The sequence below is a fragment of the Clinocottus analis genome, unplaced genomic scaffold, assembly GCF_023055335.1.
Source record: "Clinocottus analis isolate CAN_PGR_092001 unplaced genomic scaffold, fCliAna1.0.p SCAF_15, whole genome shotgun sequence".
Lineage (NCBI taxonomy): Eukaryota > Metazoa > Chordata > Actinopteri > Perciformes > Cottidae > Clinocottus > Clinocottus analis.
The window spans coordinates 16,301,684-16,327,209 of record NW_027175876.1 but is presented as its reverse complement, the minus strand read 5'-3'; the positions used below and the strand labels follow the sequence as shown (position 1 = coordinate 16,327,209).

Sequence of the window (25,526 nt, the reverse complement as noted above, 5' to 3'; positions counted from 1 at the left end):
TACAGCATGTTCCTGTTGCCTAGCAACCAGCCAGGTCTCCAGAGAGAGAGAAGAGAGGCGTCATAGATGTGCATGTATATTCAGCGCCGAGGGCCTGAGCAAACAGTCGGGCTGCCTCTCCCTCCCCCGAGAGAAGCTCTCTGCCGTGTGTGATGGAGAGTCCTGCAGACGCACCTCAGTCATGTTTTATTGACCCGCTCGTCTTGTCAACGCTCGCGGTCGCCGCCTCCATCGTGTCCACACTCGGAGTCAAAGAAGAACGACGCGAGACGTGATAAAGTTCATGGTCTTTTATTTGAAAAAAAAAAATAAAGACTAGCATGTACAACTTGGAATGAATGTAAACTGAACTCAGACGAACAGTTGCGAAGACTGGTGTGCTGACACCCCTAATAGCATGCGCTGCGAACACAGAACACCCCTCACTACGCTGCTGTCTGAGTCGAGAAACAGAAGAAGAAAACGAAAAGTGAAGGCCAGTGATTCTCTCTTGCAAGAAAAGAGGACAGACGCTCCATCTCAGTGAAAAGAAAAGAAAAGAGAAAGAAAACAGAAAGCTCACCGTAAGACTCTTTAGGTCCCCCCTCCTTTAAAAAGGGCAGGACGCACAACTACTAAGATGGCCGTCCAAATAACATAACAAAAACAAAAGAACATGCCAAACATTTGAAAATGTATTTTTTGTACATTGTTTTTTCTTCTCTTTTTTATCTAGCATACAATTAAGTCCCATTCCACTTTAACGCTAGAGTCAGAACCTGGTATACTCGCTCATCTTAACAGTACAGGGTTCCTCTCAAAATACAAAAAAACTGTACCAAACCAACAAGAGGACAGCTTATAGTGGAATCAGCACGCTCTGGTAGCCCGGAGGAGGGATGTGGGGCGGGGGTTAGTGCTCCGGTCTCAAGCTGCATGCATGAAGAACAGAAAACAGACAGAAAGAAGAGATGGCCAGCCCAGACATTTACCACGAGCAAATGGGACTGGAAGGAGTTCGCCAAATGCTTTTGCTTTAGTCTGAAAGTAGTAGTTACAGGGTTTGTTGTTATTATTATTTTTACTTGTTAAGTACTGATGCTAAACTGATCTCCGGGGGGAGGGGACAGGATCACTAACCATCATTTTCATGCAGATATTTTTTGTATATTTTTATATTTTTCCTGTGTGGACAGAAGGATATTTTATTTCAACATTCAATTATTTTCTATACAGAAACAGTATGAATAAATGAACATTTTTTTTTTTTTCCCAAGAGGTAAGTAAAACTTTTTTTTCCTTTTTTTTTTCTTCTAAGAGGGGGGCAGGACGGGGCGGGCCAGCTTCACTTTGCAGTCATCATCTGTACAAACTCTGCAGAGGGGGAGAGAGAGAGAACAGAAGACAATAGGGAGGTCAGGATTAGGGCTGTTGCCAGGAAGAACAGCAACCTGCTAAATTATTAAATGCTTTATTACATGTTTTAATCAACCTGAGCAGGTTCAGAACACATCCTAATTAGTGTCCCCTTTCAAAACAGCATCCACGTTCAGCTCATTAAACCCATCTGATTAAAAAAAAAAGCTGCGACACCGTGGTTACGGCTGTGGATGCACGCACACATGCAACATGAAAGATAAATAAAACAAGAGAAGGCTCTCATTGTCTGCGGAGTTCATATTCTCCGTTGTTCCTCGGTACAATGGGAGTATAGAAGCGGGGCACTTTTCAGTCAGGACTTATGGACTGTTCATAATATATCAACAGCCTTCTAGAAAATGAGTGCAGTCTCTCGTGTAATGTGCCAACGGAGCGACGGTAGGGGGTGGGGGGGGGGAGGCAGCGAGAGAGGAGGAGTGAAAAGGCTCCTGGCACACTGATGATAATTCAGAAGGATCCCTGTTCCAGCAGCCTCCATCTATAGCCCCTATCTAATAACTAATATTATGTGTGGCTGGCTTGTCTGGCCCTCAGAGAAATACACAGCTTGGAAAAGGAAGTGCTCTGGTCCCCCTGTTTAATAAAAGCTCACGCCGTGGCCTAGAAACAAAAGCTAATTGTGCACCGTGGCGTGTTCCTTTGCTGCCGTCTTTCTTTTACCTTCATAGTTGACCTGTCCGTCCCCGTCGATGTCTGCTTCTCGGATCATCTCGTCCACCTCCTCGTCCGTTAGCTTCTCCCCCAGGTTCGTCATGACGTGACGGAGCTCTGCGGCGCTGATGTAGCCATTTCCGTCCTGGAAACATCCGCCATGGGATCAAATGTGTGAAACCGAAACAATTCCACAGGCTAACGACGTGCAGAGGGACGAATCCCCACCAGATTGATAGATGAGGAGCCGTGCAGACTCATAAGTTGGAAGACTTAAACTGACTGTAACTTGAGTTATCTTTGAGTACTTATGCTTATGGAAACAGATTCCCAGATGGCCTGACCTCTTACTCCACATCCATTAAATGATCACAACGAAGCTAAAACGTTTGCATAGCGTGGAAACGGTTCTTTAAGTTCCTCATCATACTCTGAAACCTTTATTTTACCTTGTCAAATACCCGGAAAGCCTCGCGGATCTCCTCCTCACTGTCTGTGTCCTTCATTTTTCTGGCCATCATGGTCAGGAACTCCGGGAAGTCGATGGTTCCATTACCTGGAATAGGTGATCAATGAGGCACAATTTAATCAGTGAAAAGAAAATGCTGCAATTAGTTAAAAGCAAACAGGGATGAATAGAGAGAACATTTAGCTGATGAGAGCTGGAGGACTTATTATTCATTTAGTCTTCTACTGTGGTCTCTATTTACGATCCTCCTACGGGCCCTAGCTTCTCTCCACCTGGCAGTGCAACTTGAGACGTGACAAATCGCAGCGATGTAAAATGTAAGGTTTAATATAAACCTTCCTTCCTGTGATAAACACCGCTACCAAAGGCTGCGAGGAGGGGGGAGGGGAATCTGTGTGTGTGTGTGTGTGTGTGTGTGTTTCTCTTTCTTCCTCAGGGAAGCCCTGGAAAGATGCTGTATACGTTAAACACGAGGCAGCAGGGTAGCAGGGGGACCCATGGCCAGTCATCCATAATGCAGACATATAGCACACCGTGCAGCTCGGCCTTCAACGAGCCCAGATCAATCTACGGCTCCTTTTCTGGTGCCCTGTGTCAGAAGCTCTGGCTGGAGGGGGAAAAAAGAGGTTGGGGAACTTCAACCCAGATTCATCCTTCATGTCCACTTATATCCTTCTCCCTAAGTCCTTGTTTGTCCCCCTTTCCCATCAACATTCTGACACCGTTTTGATGGGGCTACTGGCAGCTGCTGCGCCGTAAGCGTGCGGTCGGATCAATATCCATGTTACTGTTGTCAAGACAGGATTACCAGGGGATCAGACCCTCTTGACAGAGGACGGATCTATGAAGAACTCAGCAGCTCACCAACTGACTCCCCGGGAGGGAGGACGGGATGGCCGGAGGTGGCTCTAACGGCGGCGAGCTCTGCTTTTCATGGAGACCCGGAGATGTCGGGAGTAAGCGTGGCGGTGTATTGTAATTAAAAACTGACACTAGAAAAAATGTCAGGGGATTGAAGAGAAGGTCAGGGACACCGAGGGCAAAGCACCCGGGAGGATTAGCCACAGGAGAAGGGGGGGGGGGGGCAGATGGGGAGGAGGGAGGGATTGTACGCAGATTAACCAATGACAGAGCGCGTCTCAGAGAGCGAATGAGAGAACGGAGAGCCAGAATGAATGTTTGTGTGTGTGTAACGAAAAGGGATGCAGTAATGTGATGGGGCAGATGGTGATCTCGTAGCCCGGGGTAACAATCTAAGGACCTGTTATCTAACACACAGAGACAGCCAGCAGCACCGAGGGAACACACTCTGCCACTGGGGGAGGGAGGCGGGGGAGGGAGGGAGTGAAGGAGGGGGAGGGGGGTTTGGGAGCCGGGCTTGGAGAAGGTTACGAATGCAACTGGAAAAAACATCATCTGAGGGGGGCGACGACGACGACGACAGGAGAGGCAAGGAAGCCCTCGGGCCTTATCTGCTCAACTGCACTGCAAGCCAGCTGCTGCGGTGGAGGAAGGAAGCGAAGGAAAGGAGGGACAGAGGCAAGGTGGGATGAAGATAGGGAGCAAGAGAGAAAATGGTGGGAGGGGAAGAGAGAGAGAGCAAGCGAGGGAGGGAGGGAGGGGGTGAGTGGGCGGTAGAGAGGGAGATGGAGATGAGGGAGCTGTGAAGAGGAGAGAAATATAAGGAGTGAACCGAGTGGGAGACGGTGCGATTACACATAAGAGGTGCTGACGCAAACTATGGCAGGCTGAGGCATCTCGGCGCTCTTCAAATGTGTGGTCATGGCTCCTCCTGCGCCACAGCGCCAACTCCATCCCGGAGATGAGAGCGAGAGGCGGCGTTGTGTAATGATGACGAGTGATGCGTTGCCACTGAAGCTACAATTTATGTCGTGCGGTCATTTGATCCCCATTTAAGTCGTTCCACCTTTTTAATCGTACGTCCGCAATATGAAACCCTGGATGTTGGAGCGGGTGCGGTGAGCTGGTTTCCCGATCTGTGTGGCAGCGAAACCAACAGCAGCCATTCCTCCGTACTGTACCCCACACTGTTCAGAAATAGCGGCTGGGCTTTGACAAATCTAATAGCCAGGAGACTAGTTCTTTTCAGCAGCTCTCTGCCCGTCTGAAGCCGTCCGTCCTCTCCCCCCATCCATTCATTCTACTTCTTTGCCGTAGCCTCCTTGTTTGGTAAATAAAGCTGATTTTCTATGGACCAGCTGACATCCCATTGCTGCCGATGTGGGTACTGGATGTGCAGAGCGCATAGAGACCTTATGTAACCACTTTTATTTTCCATTACTAGCTTCATTGCCGTCTGACCTAGATTGCATCAGCCAAGGGAGGCAGAGGCAGAACAAGGGGAGGTTGGTGATGGTGTGTGTGTGTGTGTGTGTGTGTGCTTGCTCCTAGATGTAACAGAGGGGGAGGGGTAGGGCACGGAGGATGGTGGGAGGGCGTTTCAACAGAGGGGCGGCTGAGCTGCGCGGTGCCGATCGATTTCTCCTGATCAATGCGGTCCCATTTACAAAATCCTATAAGCTGACAGAGCAGTGGTAAAGGCCCACTTACAGCTCACATCCTCCACTCAAGGATGGTCAGCTCAGTTGCAAACAAACTTGTACGACTCCTCTCTCTCTCTCTCTCTCTCTCTCTCTCGTAATACTTGATTTTTCCATGAAGTGTCTTTGAGTACCATGAAAAGCGCTATATAACTTAAATGCATTATTATTCTGTCATTCTCTCTATCACAGCACCTTTGGGCGGGGGGGGAAATAAAGATGTCTGTTCCTACGGAGACTCTGCCTTGAATCATGGCCCTGAGCTAACACTAACAGTCTTTTGACACTTAAGCCTGCTCTCCTCGCCAGCTCTGAAAGCACCTCCTGAACACCCATATCTCTGTCATGGCAGGCGATGATGGAGACGAACACTCGGTGACTAAAGTGCTGACACAGAAGGACACGTCATCTGAAAGTAACGCCGGCCAGACAGTTGGCCCGGACAGTTGGTTGACAGTTGGTAGAAAAGGGGAGGGAGGTGGGCAACAACACCGGGATGGGCAGTAATGGATGCTGTACTTAATCCATCATGTCAAAGAGCTTTTATCACCCAAGTCATGCAACAAAATGCTTATGTGGAATTATGGTCTTATTCCTCTGAAATGACTCAAATGAATGGATAATTAAATGAATAAATCCCCCAAAGGACTCTAGCACCTCGTATTGAGGTATATTTGGTCTTTAACTGTCAGTCATTTCCCTGATTAAAACGGGGGCGTGAGCAGGAAAGGATCAGTTAAACTGCTGATGGGAACAGAATGGCATCACCTTATTAACCTAAATATTAAAACCCTTCCCATATTAACTCCCTTCCTACTTTGGAAAATGCGAGTACAACAATTTAACTGCTGATTATCCATCTCTTAAATACATTTCCCCCAGTAATGTAAGACAGAAGTGCACTGAGAGTTTGTCCTGTGACATGTTTTACCTGCTGGGACAGAAAACCAAACACAAAACAGATGTAAATCTCTGCTGTCTTTGTGATGCAGGACCTTTAAAAGTTAGTCCTCTCTTCTGTTGAGGAGTTATTACTCTAGTTCATTATTTGGCACCTGATATGACCTCTCTATCTGGGTACTTATTAATAACTGACATTTCAGTCATGAATAACTGTTAACATCATGGGCAAATCGAGAAGGGCTGCACGTAATAATCATTTAGTCAATTAACTTGTTTTTATTTCCCAATTAATATAACAATGAATTTATCCGAGACAATATTTCAATATTTTATTCACTCATCTTCTCAATAGAAATGGACATATATTCAGAAGGATTGCTATATGACACATTCATTAATAACTGGATGTCATCGTTACCCTTTCCCTGAACTGGTTGGAGAACTTGTACTTCTTGTGAATCAGGTATTTAAGCTGCCGCCCATCAGCCCTACAGTCGTGTGTGTATACTGACCGTCAGCGTCCACCTCATTGATCATGTCCTGCAGTTCTGCCTCTGTGGGGTTCTGGCCCAGCGACCTCATGACGGTGCCCAGCTCTTTGGTGGTGATGGTGCCGTCGCCGTCCTTGTCGAATAAGGAGAAAGCCTCCTTGAACTCTGCCGGGGTGGGATGGGAGGGGGGAGAGCGGGCGGTTAGAGTACCGTTGCGATGCGGTAACAGAAACGGGTTACGTTAGGACGCTGCAGTCAGGTTGTAAACGTTAATCAATCCCTCGTGGCTAAAGGTGACTGGGTTGCCTAACTTCATTCTTGTCTATAAATTGGCCCACGTGAACACGGACAAAGGTGAAGTTGTAAATGTGCTGAGCTCTGAAACCCACAGAGGGATCTTATCTCAGACTTTAAGACAGAGGGATGCAGAGTACTTTGATAGCAGGCTTCTAGGGGCCATAAAGAGCCATCCAGAGATGTGCAGGAAATAGTGAGCATTAACCATGGAGCCTTAGCACACGCTAATTAGCCACAGACAGGATTTGCATGCGAAGAATCGGTGCAGCCTCCAGTTCTAGTACAAAGGCCACATCATTTATTCATCAAGTATATCAAGGTGCCTCAGTGGAGGAGCGTGCTCATGAGCTCCCCTGGAAAAATGGAGATTTAATGTCGCTTCATGCGTTTTACTTCTGACTCATGACATGCTGTAAATGCTTCTTCCTGTTACTTTCTGCTCAGTTTGAAAAGCTAATGATCTACCGAGGGAGGGCCGCTGCCAGTTCCTTCAACGTTCAGTTTCACTCCATGCTCAAGTGTCGTGGAGGCCACCGGAGCAGCTAATGAGGGATGTCACCTTGCTAATGTGACAGAGGAACGTTATTGAATAACACGGCGTGTAGCCAGGGTGTATGCGAGGAAAGGAGTCGGGTGTAAAGGAGATTCCTACCTGCGATCTGCTCCTCTGTTAGTTGGTCAGCCTGTGGTTGGAGAAAAGAAAAAAGAAAAGGGTTACAAACAATGAAGGTTCTCAACAAAGCAACCACTCCAAATACCAAACTGCTACATCATTGCATTCCTCGTTGTCCCCACCCACCGAGTGCCACATGCTCAACACTGGTAACAGTGTTCAGGAGCGCTGCGAGGGTTGGGCCGTCGCATAAGGCCTCAGCTGGAATCTGCTCTCGAGACGGCGAACGTTTACCAAAGACAACAACCCGCACTAACTACGAGCCTCATTAGCTAGAGACCCCTGCACTGGGGATGGGTGCACTTAGAGGACTCGTTTCATTATTTATGACTTAACTTGTCCTTTCAATTTCTTCTCTAAATGGCATGTTCCTCTCTTGAGCAGAAGAAAATGTGGTCAGAGCTTAATGGCGACTGGAGTTCCACTTTCAAGTTGATACCGATGCTTACAATCAGAAAATCAGATTCACGTTATCAAGAATTCTTTGAAAAGGTTGTGTTGGTTTAACAAAGAGGTCTGCTATAAAGAGCTCTACACAGGCAGTGCACAGACTTTAATTCCCAGCTGAGTAGAGGCTCCATGGGATCGAGTCACACCATGTTCAAAAAGTAGGTCGCACCGTGGCGGTCCGCACAAGAGGGACTAAAATGGATGAAGTGCTGCCTCCAGACCAGGAGGGGAAGTTTAGGCAGGGTTGTTCCAGGACAGATCAGATTGGCAGTGTTTTCCATGGTCATACCAACAGAAAAGAAAGCCCCCCCCCCCATGTGTATGTGCCTGCTCCCTCTGCTAGCTGGGGCTCTGTGATGGCTGATAGTGACTCATACAAGCTTGAAGTGTTTTTTTTTTTCAGGCGAGTATCTACTGCCTGGCTTTTGCATAGAAAGACGCAGCTTCTTTGTGAAGCGGCTACTGTTTTCAAACAAATACCCTCAGCAGTAAAAGTGTGAATACAAAGCTTGAGGCGCAAATACCTCCCACATGTTCCCTCCCATCCCTGCTTCATATAAAAAGATTCTCTTTTAATTATCATTGTGAACAGACCACACTGGCATTGTGCGATGGGCCTGGCAGCAAAAGAACACACACACACACACACACACACACACACACACACACACACACACACACACACACACACACACACACACACACACACACACACACACACACATAAATAGAGTAGTCACAGATGTGCACACTAACATGAACATGTGTACTCTTGTAAATACACACCGAGTTGCTCTTAATGGCATTCTTCCTCAACACCAATACTTTCCATCCGCATGTTTCCTGTGAATTAGTCAGAGTAACCAGTTCTGCCTCCAAGCGAATTCCTCCAGCCCATCGGTGTGTTTATGTTTGTACAAATAATCTAGCCGTGGATACCGCCAAGCAAACATTCAATAACAAAGACATCCTTCAAAATCCCACGGCAGTGGAAATTAGAGCCTTGTAAAGTCTACGTTTGGAAGTGAGGCTATTTTATTTTGTACAAACCGAGCCAGTAAATTTAATTGGATTTGGTTGTACTGGACAAGATTCAGCAGATGACACACTGCGAGCTGACATTTGAATTTTCAGAAACTAGAAGCCTCTCCCAATGGCTTGAGCAGCAGCCGCTGCAGAGTGGATTGATCCAGCCAGCGAGGGGCTTCATGGACAACACTGGGCGCGCTTGTACAATTAGATGACATGATTCAATGCTTTTTCCTCTCCCACCCCGCGCCCTCTTCCTGTCTCCAATTACATTCATGACAATAGGAAATGTCAAGAGACAAAACGTCTCTGCAGAGTGCTAACGCGCTGCCTGGCTTTACCCACATTCTCTTCATCATCCCTTTGATTTTTCTGGTCCTATCTTTCCTCTGTCCCTCGCATCTCTTCTCCTCGCATTAATTCCTCACCCCTCTTGAATAGCCTGCCTTCCTTTCTTTCCTTAGTCACCCTCTTTATCATGCCGTGTCGCTCCTGCCGACTCGTTCTGTCCCCTGCTGTCTCTCTAAGTGGACTGGGTGTAGGGTATGGTGACTCAGTGCTATGGATCTTTCTCTGGCTAAGGCCCAAGCTGTTGGAGGCTCACGGTGCTGCTGCACCACCAGGCCCATCCCTTTCTTTTCTCCTTTTTCCTCCTTCGTTCTCTGGCATTTGGACTTCACCCAGTACTAACTCCTCCTCCTCCTCCCCTTTGTGTGTCCTCTTCCTTCTATATATATGTGACATACTGTTAAGAGGAAACTCCCTGTGATTCATACTCCACAGCGCTCTATGAACCAGCTCGTTTACTGCCAGGCCTCCAGTCTTCTAACAGCTTGTAGAGGAGTATGGGGTGTGTGAGTGTTTGGGGATCGGGGGCTCTGCTGGCAGCGGGGTCGCTGGCACGAGTGGGTCAACCACTCCCTCCGTTGCCTGGGCAGCCGGAGCCAGCAATGCGCTCCAAACAAGACTGCGGGAGGCAGGAGGCAGTTCACTGGGCCAGCGAGGATGTCATATTACCCTTGTATAAACATACTGCATCGCTCACTGTTCACACTCGCTTTAACTTGATGGGGGATGCAAAATGGTGTAAGAGAACGCCAACGATATTCTTCGTCGACGCTGTAGGCACTTTTCAAATTTCTGATCCGTCACAGAGAGGGGTACAAACAATTCCTGCAGAAGCTCGCTTCTCCATATTCACAGAATTCACAGAGGGACAGACGCACAATCAACTGTCGCTCCGACAGATGGGTGTGATACACACACACACACACACACACACACACACACACACACACACACACACACACACACACACACACTTCCATTCATCCGAACACAAGCACAAACACAAAGAGAGAGTGTGGCACACACACTTTCTTTCTAAGGCTGTACGGAGCGCCACGGAGCGCTGAACGCCTCTTCTCTTTGAGGCCGGACAAAAGACAGTGAGGCCTCGGGGCTGGTGTCTTGAGGGGAGGGGGGAGACGATGGGTGTAAACAACAGCAGCCTCCCCACGCCCTGCGGACAGTGCCGGCCCACCATATGGTGGTACTCCTCCACGCCGCAGAGAGCACTTTATGGATCCTGGGCACATGGGACATGGCGAGGTGTTGCCGCCAAGCATATCAATTATTCATCGCAGCGGGTCAGATGTCCGTCAAGTTACTAAACATGCATCAGCAAACAAGAGCGTAACAGCAATAGGATATGGCCTGAGCGTGGACCTACTACTTATCCGATACTTTCAGCTCAATGGGGGGAGGCTGTTTCCACTTCAATGGCGGCATTGATGCAGACAAGAGGCTTACGCCTGCGGATTTAACTTTTCAGAGATGCTGATACGCCGGCTCCATAACTCCATAACAATTCCACTTTACACTCCAATTACTGCGCCGTGTTGCAACACGAAACTGCATCGCAGCTCGATACCATACATGGGATATTTGATCACAGCAGCGAGGAGGGGGGGGCGGGGCGGGGGGATACAGCTTCTTGACTCCCTTGGGGCCGTTAATGATCTATCAGGCTTGATAATCAATAGATTAGTTTGAAGGCCTCTTTTCCACATGCAGATCCTTTCTGCCCAGTAACCTCCCTGTGTGTGACATAGCCGGTGGAGGGGCTCTGTTTCAAGAGCTGGTTGCAGATGTCAGCGTGCGTGTGAGAGTGTGTCTCCAACATCTGGCCAGAATGGTGGGCTGATGTGGATGTTAATGTGTTTTGCCAAGTCACTGAGGCCTATTGAAACACTGTTTTGTTCAAATCAGAATGTAAGCTGCGCCAGAATAATGTGTAAGCTTTAAAATATGGAATAATTTAAGTGGCATCAGGATCCTGTAATATTCCTATTTGGTGTGGAAAAATGTCGCCTGAACTTTACAGCTGGTGGTGGTTTGTGGCGGTCCAGAGAGAGAGAGAGAGAGAGAGAGAGAGAGAGAGAGAGAGAGAGAGAGAGAGAGAGAGAGAGAGAGAGAGAGAGATTCAACTCACACGGGAGCCACATTTGCATGACATCGAGCATTTGCAAAGAGGTAACCAAATGAGCCGCCGGAGCACCGACTGATAGCGCAGCCCGAGATAAACCCGGAGGAGCCCGCAGTGAAGGCGGAGCTGCGTCTGGACCGACCTGCAGCTATAACCTTGTCATTACACAATATGGACGCTTTCCGACGCGGAACACAGACGAGGTGCAATAGTGCCGATAACCCATCACGGCTCGCCTCGAGCAGCAAGATGGTGCAACAGAGTAAAGAGGGAGAAGTCATACGCAGACAGCTCGTTTGGCTCCTAACGGGGGGAGGGGAGGGGAGGGTACCGTGTTCGCACCGTGCAGACGGTGGAAACGGAGAATAAAACCGATACCTCTCCAAAAGACGGGCTGAAACATGTCGGCTCTGACAGGGAGCGTGTCAGCGTCGGGCTCTCCCGGGTCTCTAATAAACGCGAGGCAGGCTTCCCGAGACGCCTGCGCTCTGAGGGCGGATTGTAAAAATGCACCCTGATGCATTTATGGCTGCAGAATTATCCCGTAATGAGCCGCAATAGCTGGCTAGTTATTACGACAGCACTCGGTGTGGTCCAAGAACTCGTCCGGTCTGCACCGTGCAGCCGCGGACCGGCCACCTGACCCGCCGCAGACCAAGACCGATTAATGCCGTACAATTGCGCAGTTATGAGGAAATGCGGTCCAGTTGTTAAACGTGGACCGTATTTCTGGCATAAATAGCGCAAAAACGACTAAAGCCAGTCCACAACAGAGCCTCGCGTTACCCCGTGCGCGAGCGAGAACATACGAAATGCGGTTTGCGGGCGTTTTCCGTCTTCTCTCGGACTCACTGATTGAACATGAAAGATACGAACATGCAGCAGCGGGAACAAAAAAAATCATCCAGTTGCGCCACCGTACCGCTCGTAGTAAACAGGTTGTGCTCAAATTAAAACGCGTTTCTTTGCCGTATAGAATGAATGACAATACATACCATGGCGGATGGGTTGTGTGCTTGTTGGTCTGTAGAGGCAGACTAGGAGTGTGGTCGTTCCTTAGATGGAGTTCCACTGGCGGGTTAGGAGTGTGTATATTGGCCGTGGCCAGAATGGGGATTGCCTGTGTATCCCTCCGCCGCAGTAGCACTGATCACTCACTTCCTTATTTCGCTTTCAGGGTTGCTGCAGCGCCGCAGCCCTCCAGTAGGAGACATGTCAATCACCGGGGCTGGACCACCCGCAGCGCGGCCTCCCGCTCATGTGAGGGGACATGATGACTGGAGCAGCCCTGGGTGTTTGGATCATCTCTGTTGACGTTTTAGTAGGGTCATGTTTACATGTTGTACATCCAAATCGTTATATAACATCACTATACTAAACACACAGTACACACTTGGCTCACACCTCCACAGGTAGTGTGTGGCTGTGCTGAGCTTGCACTGGCCTCCATGCCAGGAAACAAGGCCAACGTCCTGTATGGTCCTGTATGGTGAACTTGAGTGGATATTTTTACATGAAAATGTGTTTATTCATGTGGATAGTTGCTCCATATAATCACCAATCACCTTCTGATATATTTTTCTTTTTGAGAAGCAGTATTTGATGACGTTTCTAAGGTAGAAACATTGGGAGCTTTCAGGCCAAGTTAGAGTGGCAGTAAAGCTGCAAACGAAAGATAAGCCCCAATAGTTATGGAGGCATTTACTGGTTTACATAAACACCGGAATTAACATCGGGCAACAACAAAAAAACATCTATAAATGTGCAGGGTACATTAAGAAGTTAAGGAGTAACTATTTTATCTGTTTTCATAACCATCACAAATCATTTTAAAATAAGAATAGTCCCCATCATGGCAAAAATAAATAACAATCACAAATAGAATTTAGACACTAAATGCCAATGGTTCCAACTTAACTTCTAACAAGTCTAATATATCTTAATCCACTAAAGGGCAATGTCTTAATAATTTCTGCATAATTTTATCACAAATCTAAACATGATAACCAAAAAAAAGCAGACTGTGCCTTTAAATTGGAGCGTATCATTGTCAGACCCCTCAACTTCACAGGATGTATCTAATAATGAACTTCACTGATAAACAATTAAATCCTCAAAGGCGCATGAGCTACCATCCATCCATCTGGCTTCATATTACTCAAGAAAGAGCGTTAAATTTCCCCATCATAGGGCACTAGTTTTCAGGCGCGGAAGGATACCGCTCGTGTAGGAAGCAGCCCGGTTGACACTGGAGAATTTGCCGTGCTGGTGTGTGATGGCGTTTCTGATTGGCCGCTGCAGACCTGCAATATTATACTCCATGTGTCGGCCGCTTTGATTGGCTACACGGGACCTGCATTGCACCAGGCAGTGGCACTTGACGGAAATATAATAAATATAAATACAGGAAACGTAAAAACCAACGCACCATCCAGCGCCGCGTTTCAAACGATTGATCAGCGCGTGTAATTATTTAGATTTGTTTGGTGGAGACGTGTGAATGCGACAGGTTTCCATTGGTGCGGGCTAAATGTTTGAGCATAAGGGAAGTGCGCAGACTTACTATTGGCTTCTGCAAAGTGTGGTAGGGCTACGTGGAATTGCCTACGTGTTAAACTGGGGGTGCGTTGCATTTCATCACCAAAACGAGCTTGTTGTGTCATTTACTTCAGTTAACGTGTTTAACTCCGCAACGATACGCGTGCCTTTTGGGAGGAAGATGACCACGCAGCTTTCTGCAGAGCAGTTCGTTTCGTTGCATTGTCATAAACTTAATCCACAAAACAGACGAACGCTCCAGTCCGCTTTGACCGTGGACCTGACACAAGCGCCACCTAGCGGACAATGTGTATAGTTCACTGCAACGTGTTAGTAACGGGTGGGTTGTTGTAGCGTCCCCCACCTCGAAGCGTCGGTTCGGTCTCAATGTCCCCCAGTGGGCCGTCCAGCGGAATTATTATATCATATTAATCAGAAATCCCTTTTTAAATAGTAGATTTCGAACACACATGATCATTAATTTCCCATATGGAACTAGAATCTGAATGGTGTTGGGCAACCCCGTTGACAAATACAACCATTACCCTTGTTTTAGTTTATTAAAACACAAATATCAGAGGAAGGAGCATTGCTCTTCATTGTTTTGTAGACTGCATATTTGTCTGTAGTGTGTGTGTGCTGCAGTGCTGCTGATTATGTTACAGACTTTGACTTCCTGGCCTGTTTTATGTGCGTGTGCATGTCATCGTCACGTGAATCGTAGCTGCTAAAGTGGGAACAGCTCTCGTGGCTCCACGAGGTAAAAAGAAACTTCTTCATTTCCCACATGAACTTGTTAGCGGCCTCCGTGAACAGTCCGGCACCACAGCGTAGCAGATCTCTGCAGTCCAGCGAGGCCCCTCATCAGGGTCAAGGGACCCGGACTGAAGAGGAGACATTTCATGTGTTACTCTCTACTGGAACTACTCAGGTTGTTGGTGTTTTGTGTAGAAATGAGATATTGCTTAAGCACAGGTAGGTATTGTTCTTGCTGCTTCGCGACCCCGAGTCACGAGTACACACACTTCTTTGTTTTACAAGCGGTCCTGCTGGCAGAGCCCAGAGGATGAGCAGTCATTCTTTTTCCTTTTAGCTCCCTGCACATGTGGGATTTGCAACAGATTGTCACCTTTGACCTCTGGCAGCCCTTTAATAGTGGATACATTTACAGCAGGAAGGATTAGTCAGCATCCACTCACGACTTTGAGCTTGAAGAATACAAATGGATTTTGTAGGATTTGATCATATTTACAAAAAAAAAAATGTTATTGTTGATAAAGCCCTGCACATTGTTCGGCTTTACGTCACATGTTCCTCACGTGTTTGGGAATGTATGATCATGGAAACAAGACTTATCAAGTAGAGTACACACGGTGAGAGGACGATAGCGTGGAAGCCAACGGCATGTTCAGCGTTGCCGTATCGTCCTCCATCGGGGCCTGAGCTGGAGGAGTTTGCCTTCTGCTGACACACGCCTCATTACAACACACACCCATTTCCTGTACCGCTGCCAGACTCTCTGGCCCAACTCACCACACTTGATTTAAACGTTTTCTCTTCTCCCATTTGCTGAATGCGCTCCGATGTACGAGCTGCAGTTGAAATGCGTGACTGATTTAATAAGGAGAGTGTTTTTTTTTTCCGAGGAGGGGGGGGCCGCTGCTGCAGCGGCGGCTCCGTTCTCATTGGAGGCCCGGCGACGGCCCCACCGAGCGGTTCGATGCCTGCTGCACGGGGGCCACTTTCTGCTGAGCACCGAGTTCCACGTGGCTCCACATCAAGAAGACTTAAATCAACGCATGTCAGGACTGCAGCAAGGGCAGCTGAGCTGGATTGACTTAAGCGCGCTGTAATAACGGAATAGCGGATTTGAATTGAAAGACAGCAAAATCAAATCACCGGGCCGCCCTCGTCCAGCTGCCACAGATGTGCGAGCATGTGCACAAACCGAAAAAATCACATTTCCCTGTCTCTGCGGCTCAGGCTCAGTCCATTTAAACATTAGAGAGAAGCATTAGTGCAAAGACAGTGCTGCTCCTGATGTCAACATCAGAGTAAAATGCTCGTCTGTCTTATTTCATACCGTCTCTCAGAGCTTTAAATACATACCACCAAGTGCGTGGGAGTCAGATGGAATACTCCAGTGATTAGTGAAGGATGTTTCTTTAAAACGAGGGGACTGGCAATACTGTCAAGTCTCAAGATAAAAACATTTCCTACTCTAAAAAAGGAAGTTTGCATGTTATGATTGATTCCGTTTGTGATAATAATTCATGTGATTAATGATCACAAGACATTACAGCACAGCGCTGAACTCAACACGCAGGAATCTAAGAAGCAGCCTCTGTAGAAAACAAGATGTGAAGTGAATGCTGAGAGCACAACGGCTCCAGAAAAAGGAACGGATAAAACAAGACGACTAACACGCCACGAGCATTTTTAGTCTTTTTATTCACGTTACGGTAACAGGGGATTGGGATAGGCCAGACATGACATGCACAAAATATATCAAAACTCTCTCTGGGGGGGGAGACTGCTGCCTCCGGTCTTTCACAGGGCGATAGATAGAGAAGATGTGAGAGAAACATTAACGGTGAAGGTTAGAGGTAGAGCCCCTCCGGCGTGCCCTCCTGCTTCTTGTACAGGACGTTCTCCTTGGACTTCTTGAAATCTTCGTTGGTGACTTTCATACGGCGCTCACGCAGAGCCATGAGGCCGGCTTCTGTGCAGATGGCCTGGAGGACGCAGAGAGAGGAGATGAGCCTTCATTTTATTCAAGTGCTCCAACCATTAGTCAGTCCTTCTTTCCAGTAATAAATACTTCTGCTTCATTATTAAAATAGCAATAAAACAGCAACAATGAATATACAAAAGGTCTCTTGTTACCATGAAATTGTTTTGTTTTTAGAACAGTCAACATCTTTATTGCATACAGCAAAATTATCCGTCACAACTCAACCCGTTTAGTGCATTAATGTGCCGTCCTACAGCCTGGGTTTTAATATAAAACACCATCACCAACGTCAGGATGCCTGTCCTCTTATCAGTGGTGACGTTCTGTCACCACAAGCGAGTGTGTCCTAACGACTGCGGTGTCCTCTCTCCCTGCTGTGTGCTGCCCTCTGCGAACCAATAACTGTTAAGGGATCGCCTGCAACAGCCTTCATGTCCTCATTCAGTTGCACTCACAACAACAAATACATTATTTTGAGTCATTTAGTTACTCTAAGAATTGTTAATCCCTACTCAAGGATTGTGTGTGTAAAAGAAAAGACCTTCTACACACACACACACATTAATTTGAACTGTAATGTTTGGTTTCTGCTCTGGTTTGGCATTAGCATCCTCTGCGTTTGGCGAGTGGGAGAACAAACCGTTCTGACCCATGAGAATGTTTTTTAAAAGGCTAAACACCAACAAAATTAAACATTTTTATGGAAATGTTTGCTCATACAAGTCTGAAACAATCCCACGTATCCACTGTGTAATGCAGAGCTGCATTCTGGGTCAGGACACTCTGAACTCATGGTGTGATGAACCAGAAAAGACAAATCGGTTCTGCACTCCATCAAAAAGCCTGCTGCTCACATGCTTGTTTAGGTTGTAGCGTTAGCAGCCCCTTCATCCAGCAGCACAAGTGAACTGCAGCCAATGAGCCGCTGCTCTACAGAGCGCTATTCACTTGTTTATTCAACGTTTATTAATAGTGAACGTGTTGAGTGTCCAAAGTGCACATAACTCAACACGGCACTCCTTTTGGGTCCACAGCCACAACCTGCCAAGTGTGAAGTAGATCAGCTTGTTGAGATGTGAAGGACACACCAACATAGACAGATTCCTCGCCTTATAGTTCTATATCATACTTATTAATAAACTAGAAATGGCTGGAGGTGGTTTATACTCTATTTGTATTCCATTATGACAACTGGTACCATTTAATTAAAAGACAGACAGAATTCAGACTGACCACAGGATGAATACTGGAAACCAACTCAAAGTGTAATTCTGTCAGAGCCCACATGAGGGCGCCATAGTTGAGTCAGTGACAAGTAAAGCATTAAATATAGAGCAAATTAAGGATTAACACAATTAAATCATAGTGTTGATATAAGAATAATGTAGAAAACCAGCCTTTGTGGCTTTCCCTCATCTCGACTCCCCTTTTCTGCTGAACCAGTGTGTGAACTGGCTCGCTGCCAAGACCTGAACTCACCAAATCGATACACGGTCGAGGCCGGAGCAAATGAACAAAATCAGACTGACTGCATCTCCAGGGTCAGGATGCACCTCGATCGGACACACACACCCTTTACCTAACCCATGCTGCTTCTTCCACTTCTATGTTAAGACTGAGTATTCTTACAGAGACTTACATCTAAAGACAGACCACAAAAAAACAACTCACTGGAGCAATTAGCCCTCGCCATTGTGCAATGTATGTTTAGGCTGAGGTTGGAAAATGGCATGTTTTGTGATGCTCCTTTCTGATATCTGTTGGATCCAGCTACTGTGATCAGAGAGAACACCAGTATGCAGCTGTGAGTGGACAGTCCCGCTCTTACCTTAATGTCTGCTCCTGATAGGTCATCCTTTGCCAAGATGAGCTCATCAAGGGTGACATCGTCGGCTACCGTCATGCGGCTGGTGTGGATCTGGAAGATCCTCCTCTTGGTCTTCTCATCCGGCAGAGGAAACTCGATCTTACGGTCGATCCTCCCTGAGGAGAGAAGAAGAGAAGAAAGCCTCGTCACAAACTGATAGATGGACATATGTAGAGAGCCGTGTAGCCTTCAAAACCACTCAACGCACTTTACACTCTGTCAGAACGCACTCAGCCAATCTGTCATTGACACACTAAAGGCACGTCCTTCCAGAGCAAGTTGCGGTTCCGTATCTGGCCCAAGGACGGGAGGAGCCGGGGGATCGAACCGCCGATCATCTGCTGCTTTGAACAGCTTCTTAAAGTTCTCCCAATTTTAGATTATTTAACATTTCATTCAGTGGACTAATGCCTATAATTCTTACTCAAAACAATTTGATGAATAAACATAGCAGTGCCATTAACCTTTTCATCAATTATGAATCATTTTACAAAACAATTAAGGAAGCTCCTTTGCATACAATGATTCTGCTCACACTTTACCTTTACAGTAAAGCATTTTAAAAGCAGATCTGATCGATGACTAGCTGACCACGTTGTTAACAGTCGATCTGTGCAAGCCTAAAGTAATCATTAAATTACTGGCATTTTAATCAAATGGATAATTGTTTAGTTATGTGAATGAGAAAGATTTTTCACTAAGAGTAAAACTTAAATACTTTTCTGGTCTTTTGGAAAAATAAAGAGGAAGAACGTTGTCCTTATAACTGTGTCCGATTTAACATGGGTCTATATTTAAAGGTTAGATGCCGAAGAGAAAGATAAATAACCTTTTTGGTTCATAAAGCAGCCAAAGTATTTCTACTTCCTGCCATGACTTAGCAGAATACAACCATTTCCCAAATGCCATTTTGTTTTTTTTTTGCAACCAGAGAACAGAGAGCCTATTGGACAGAGTAGGAGTGACACCATGGTAGAGACTGTGTATACGGCGTTGGTAGCACCCTGTCAATCACTTTCTAGGCCCGCCCTAAAGCATCCCATGCTTTATATAGTCTGTTGTATCTAAATAAACCATAATGTGCTAGATGAACATCATGCTGTCCTGAAGAAGACTTGAAACTAGAGCTTGATACATAAACTCATGTTTACAATGTTTACTGAGGGAATACATCAAAAGAGAAGTAGAGTCATTTTCTCATGAACTTCAATACAACCAGAGCAGTCTCCCCCTGGTGGTCAGTAGTTCAATTGCAGCTTTTACACATGAAGTACAGCTTCAACCAGGCAGATGGTCGGGTGACAGATACAAGTAGAAGCAGATCCTACTCCTACTAACCAGGTCTGATGAGGGCTGGATCCAGGGTTTCTATCCGATTGGTGGCCATGATAACTTTCACGTCTCCCCGGGAGTCAAACCCATCCAACTGATTAAGCAGCTCCAGCATGGTCCTTTGGATCTCCCGCTCCCCGCCAGAGTTGGAGTCATACCTACACAACAGAAAGGAAATATACATTATTCTTAAGAATTTATAGAACCCACTTCACTGACCCCAGATCAGACTCCAAGCACACTCATCTTACAGTCCTGTTACCACAAACCTATTGAATTACACGCGTGATGTCCGCTGCCTTTTCTATGTGAGACAAAGGCTCATTCACGTCGGCCAATATCCTACTTTACAACGTTACTGCCTTCCAATATGCTGTTGCAAAAAGGGATGAAATGTATTTTCCACACTGCTTTTTGCTACTGGTCCCGAAACTTTGTCAAAGGAAAGACAGAAAAGCTGAAGCATTACATCATGCCCACCTGAAAAACTAACTTTATCCTCCTTCAACGCAGTGTTATGTATTGTTAAAAATAAACCTGTAATATATCAAGGCATAGCCAGTTATCACACGTACTAATCCTCAGGCTAACACTGAAGGTGACAGACGTTATTACTGCTCTGCTGCTCTAAACTTCTCACTCTCAAATAGTTTTTCGTAGACGTTGTGTACCTCTTAGTACCGATGGCATCGATCTCGTCGATGAAGACGATGGAGGGCGCGTGCTCCTCTGCGACCCTGAAGAGCTCTCGGACCAGCTTGGGCCCGTCTCCCAAGTACTTCTGGATCAGCTCTGAGCCCACGACACGCAGGAAGGTGGCTGATGTCTGATTGGCTACGGCCTTGGCGAGAAGCGTCTTACCTGTTACAGAACACAACATACACTCATTCGGTGCCACATTTTCGGCATGAGAATACAAAAACTACATTAGTGGAGCACTAACAGAGAGGAAAGAGACACGCTAGTGTGTACAGACCGTGTTCCCTTCAGCTGCCTATCATCCAATATTAGTTATTAGTAGAGTAGAACAGCAAACCAAGGCTGGATTTTAGAGATATTTTAAATTAATCAGTAATGAATACATTTGTATAAAAAATATCAATTGTCCATCATAAGTGATGAAGCTATAAATGTCTCAGTGCATCTATTGTGTTACCCTTGACAAAATTATATATATATGTGGTTGTTTTCTAAACTAGGTTTAGAAATAGGTGATAAAGGTTTACAACAATGCAGAGTCCCAGCAGCAGCACTGACTGAAGAAGGGATCAGACCACAGGGGTTTTGACATCGCCTTGCATCACAAACATAAGGAGAATGTTCTCTAGTCTCAACATGCACATGTTGCAACATTTGGAAATAATGGCACATCGCGCACTACAGGATATCTTTCACGCATCTTTCAGATGCAAATAGAAAGGAGACCGACGTGGGTGCTATGACTTGCTGTAGTGATGCATTGCAGTGAGAAAAACGTTAGCTGAAGGCTAAATGAGTGCAGATTAAAAAAATACATGTTACCTCCGAGAATATTGTTCTCTTCTCAAGAACATTAACAAAAAAAATGAGTCATCCACTTGCCTTTGTGCGGTAATTAAATGTCTATGGTACTCCATTTGCAACAGTGATTATGTGTAACTACACACAGTTTTATATAAATGCACTACAATCTGAAGCCAAGTGCACTTGACTGACCCTTTATTTTAACTACCTTGTTCAGAAAGGATTTGATTTGTAAATAAAAATTACTTTTTCCAGTTGAGCACACTGTTGCAAAGGTTAAATTCACAGTCATAGAGGTGCATGACTAATTCGACTGCTTTAATGAAACCCCCTGCTAATAATCTATTTTTACAATTGCTGAAGGTGTTTTGAATCATTATACAGGTGTAACACTGGCTGCAGAGCATTACTGAGAGGCTGGGGACAGTCACCTTCCCTGCTGTGGTGCCCTTTCAAAAATATCGCTAATGGCCAAATGTAATTTGCCAGTGAAATCAAATTCTGAATTTAACTTGAAAATGACTAAGATTAAACTGTGATATCTTGAAGGTAAGGCTATATGAGCAGATATGTATGTACGACCACGTATTATTAAAAAAAAATCATCAGTGCTTAATGAAGGGCGTACAATTAACTCAGTGGAAGGTAAAGTAGATTAATACAATTTTACATTTTTGCTTCATATAACTGCCTGGGATTTTCTTTCTTTCTTTCTGGGAGCCACTGTTCACATGTTTAATGAAGCACTCACCTGTGCCAGGAGGTCCATATAGGATGACACCTTTGGGAGGCTTTATGCCCATCTCCTCATAATACTCTGGATGGGTAAGAGGCAGCTCCACTGACTCCTATCAAAACCAACAGAAACTGCACAGTCAACCTCAGTGCCAAAGGAACATTTTTGATATACATCAACAATTCAAAGTTCAATTTGATGGAAACAGGTCACAGTGAGTGTCCCAAAAAGCAGTAGCCATACCGTGGTCAATATTTATGTTTAGAAAACTAGTAATGCCGTAAAAGTGGTTGGAGTGAATCTGTTTTGAGATGTGGAGCGATTGTTCAAGTTGAATTACAGGCGATATTTACTGTACCTTGATCTCCTGGATCTGATTGTCCAGTCCGCCAATGTCAGCGTAGGTTTCCTGTGGGGCCTTCTCTACCTTCATCACAGTCACCAAGGGATCAGTGTCATCCATCAGCACACCGATGACAGCATGAACCTGCAGGCGACACACACAAGACAAATGTGGATTGGATTCCAGTTGGAGGTGGCAGAGACTATAAAAGTATTTTAGGGAAATATTGGATACTTTTTTTTATACTCTTAAAAAACCAAGGTATCATCATAAAAATGCATATAATTTAAAAAAAGGTAAACTTAAATAAGGAGTTCCTCCATTCATCCATTCCATAAATATTACCTTGTGATTGAGCAGGACAGAGCAGCCTGGTTCTAGCAGATCCTTATCCACAAATGACAGGATGCTGACGTAGTGCTCTGATCCCACTGAGGTGGAAACGATGGCGTGGTTGTCATCGATGATTTCCTCCAGAGTGCCGACAGACATTGGGGTCCCCCGCAGGTCGTCTACCTTTGACCTCTCCTCCTGCAAAAGAGATAAGACGAGGATTACGATACAATAAATATAGGAGAAGTTAGGAATTGGTCTGTTCGGTAATGTTCAAGTTTGACTAAAGTTGTATCTTAAAAAAAAAGAACAGGACTATTGTTCATTCATTTTTACCAAAATAAAACAGAACAAAAGTAAGTTAGGCAGATGTGTCACAAGCACTGACCTCCTGTTTCTCTTCCAAAGGCTTCATCTGCTCCTGGTTTCTGATGAACTCCTCCTCCATCAATAGGTAGTCTTTGATCCGCTCCTGCTTCAGCAGCTTCAGACGGCATTGAGTGTGAGGGGTAACTGGAAGACAAACAGGCCAGTACATGTAAGGTGTACATTAAAAATGGAAACAAACACGTATCCAACTAAAAGTATATGCCAATACCATTCGTTTGCTTAAGTTTATGGTCTCTTTTTATTCAAAAACGCCATATCAGTTATGTCAAGGATAAATGCCTGACAGTATCCACAGTTGTATCCAGTAAGATCAAATAGAGCTCAGCAGGTGAACTAAGAATTGAGCACATGAAATAAAGTAGACAGGCTACCAGACAGATAAAAAACATTCACAAGACTCTGCTATTTCACTCCCTTACCTAATGGTAGTTTACTGGCAGCATCTGGTCCCTTTGTCTTCTTCTTTCTCTTGCCAACTCTGGTGGGAATTGGAGGTTCATACTTTTTCTTCTTATCCTTTGATCAGGACAAAGTTGGATGACACATGTCAGAAAAGGTAATAACTAGATTAATCATGTTCAGTTTTTAAACATAGTATGTTACCTTGGAACAAACATCTATACAAGATATGATAAATAGACTGTACGTGTATAGCGCCTTTCTAGTCTTCCGACCACTCAAACATTTACATATATTAATACACCGATGACAGGGGCATGCAGAGTACAGAAGTTTTTTTTTTATTATTTCACAACTGGTTTTGAGTAAAGCCAGTAGTCTACACGGGTCCTTTGTGTTTGCAAAGAGCATGTGTATCAGATCGAGGGGGGAGAATAAAAAGAGTTGAAGCAACACAAAACACATCTTTGAAGACTTTATTGAGTAGATAAATATCAGGCAATTACTTTACTTTTGATCACATATTGCAGCTCTAATTGCGATTTTAAACTTTCCTAAATATCAGTTAGATCGTCGAAACAAATGTACGTGTCAATAATGAACAAGTTCGTTTCGATCAGAGGCCACACAAAAGAAGAATATTTGGCTAATATAAACAAGTCCAGAAAGTAGCAACAGAAGCTGTGTCATTCTCACCTTGTCATCCTTCTTGCCTCCTCCGGGACCGTGGCCTCCACTCTGGCTTTGTCCCTGAAATGATATCAGACATAGGTGAATAAAGGCGAGAGGAAGCGCATCCATCAGAGCATTGTGACATGTAAAGATAACGCTCGATATGTCCCTTTCTAAATGGCTCATTAGCTGAGCTGTTTACATGTAGCTTGACGTTAGCTTACTGCGCGTTAACATACCTGCCAGGATAGCTACATTTAACACGCTCCCGTGTATTACTGGAGAGACTAACTTCAACATTGCCGTCAACGATATAATATCACACATTTCGAAAAAGGGAAAAGGCTACCTTTCTATCATGAATGACTGAGCGAGTTACAGCTACGACAACAACTACTGCCAAACGAGAGACAACTAATGTAGCTAACGCTAGCCTTCAGCTAGTAGGCGCTAACCTACTTCTAATTCTGTTCTGACTTCACAAAAAATACGTAAAAACACCTGGAGCTACATCGCAGCACACACAGTAACGTGTCAAGCAATATGAGCAAGGCTGTACTAACGAAGAAAGCTTTTTAGAAAAATACAAATACGAGCCGGGGAGAAAACTGCTTGCTCACTTACCATTGTTACTTGTCGCACTAAAGTGACGTCAGAGGGGACGGCAACACGAAGGGACAAAAGTTAAGGGGAAAACTCCTATGGCTGCAACGCTTCGTGCTGGAAGGTTTAATGTGAACCCACCAGATACAACCAGTTCAAGTTTGATTACTACATATAAACAATAGTGCGTTTAGATATGTGTGTGTATTTATTATATATTTATTATATATATATATATATATATATATATATATATATATATATATATATATATATATATATATATATATATATATATATATATATACATATTTGTATGTAGATATGTATGTATGTATGTATGTATGTATGTATGTATGTATATTATCTATTTAGCTAGAGATTTACACTGTCACACTGATGAAATCCAATTTTCAGTGCAGCTTTCACAGCTGTCAGATATACGTATTATTATTGCACATCATACATCACACACTGTCAGTTGATTACTGTAATTTATTAAGACTTCGTGGCATTTATTGTATACCATTAGGTCAGGTCAATGTCATCTAGAACATGTAAATACTGAAAGACTTAAACTTAACCAAACAGGGTAGAGTTTTATGTATGACTTTAATGACAGCATTCTCAGTACTGCACAATATC

At 45.2% G+C, this 25,526-nt stretch overlaps 2 protein-coding genes across 2 annotated transcripts; both read right to left on the bottom strand.

Moving 5' to 3' along the window:
* Nucleotides 1–275: 275 nt before the first annotated feature.
* calm1b (calmodulin 1b) lies at nt 276–12,582 on the bottom strand. Its single transcript, XM_068577739.1, has 6 exons — nt 12,427–12,582; nt 7,444–7,474; nt 6,516–6,659; nt 2,520–2,626; nt 2,080–2,215; nt 276–1,353 (listed from the first exon to the last, which is right to left on the bottom strand). Exons 1-6 carry the CDS (start codon nt 12,427–12,429, stop codon nt 1,325–1,327), a joined length of 450 nt encoding a protein of 149 aa, XP_068433840.1. The 5' UTR covers nt 12,430–12,582; the 3' UTR covers nt 276–1,324.
* A 3,819-nt stretch (nt 12,583–16,401) lies between these two features.
* On the bottom strand, nt 16,402–24,931 carry psmc1b (proteasome 26S subunit, ATPase 1b). Its single transcript, XM_068576916.1, has 11 exons — nt 24,903–24,931; nt 24,303–24,356; nt 23,627–23,723; nt 23,206–23,330; nt 22,830–23,015; nt 22,500–22,628; nt 22,157–22,253; nt 20,574–20,763; nt 19,909–20,060; nt 18,532–18,686; nt 16,402–16,704 (listed from the first exon to the last, which is right to left on the bottom strand). The coding sequence occupies exons 1-11, from the start codon at nt 24,903–24,905 to the stop codon at nt 16,570–16,572; spliced, it is 1,323 nt and encodes a 440-aa protein (XP_068433017.1). The 5' UTR covers nt 24,906–24,931; the 3' UTR covers nt 16,402–16,569.
* Between the last annotated feature and the right edge of the window lie 595 nt (nt 24,932–25,526).

What these genes read in the sequence shown, in the direction of transcription:
- calm1b (XM_068577739.1), bottom strand. An exon ending in CTTTCCGGGTATTTGACAAG is followed by an intron (nt 2,216 to 2,519) that starts GTAAAATAAAGG and finishes GGATGTTTCCAG; the next exon opens with GACGGAAATGGCTACATCAG. An exon ending in CGGACAGGTCAACTATGAAG is followed by an intron (nt 1,354 to 2,079) that starts GTAAAAGAAAGA and finishes CCCCCTCTGCAG; the next exon opens with AGTTTGTACAGATGATGACT.
- psmc1b (XM_068576916.1), bottom strand. An exon ending in TCCAGCCCTCATCAGACCTG is followed by an intron (nt 18,687 to 19,908) that starts GTTAGTAGGAGT and finishes TTCTCTCCTCAG; the next exon opens with GGAGGATCGACCGTAAGATC. An exon ending in TATCAGGAGCAGACATTAAG is followed by an intron (nt 16,705 to 18,531) that starts GTAAGAGCGGGA and finishes TGCGTCCTCCAG; the next exon opens with GCCATCTGCACAGAAGCCGG.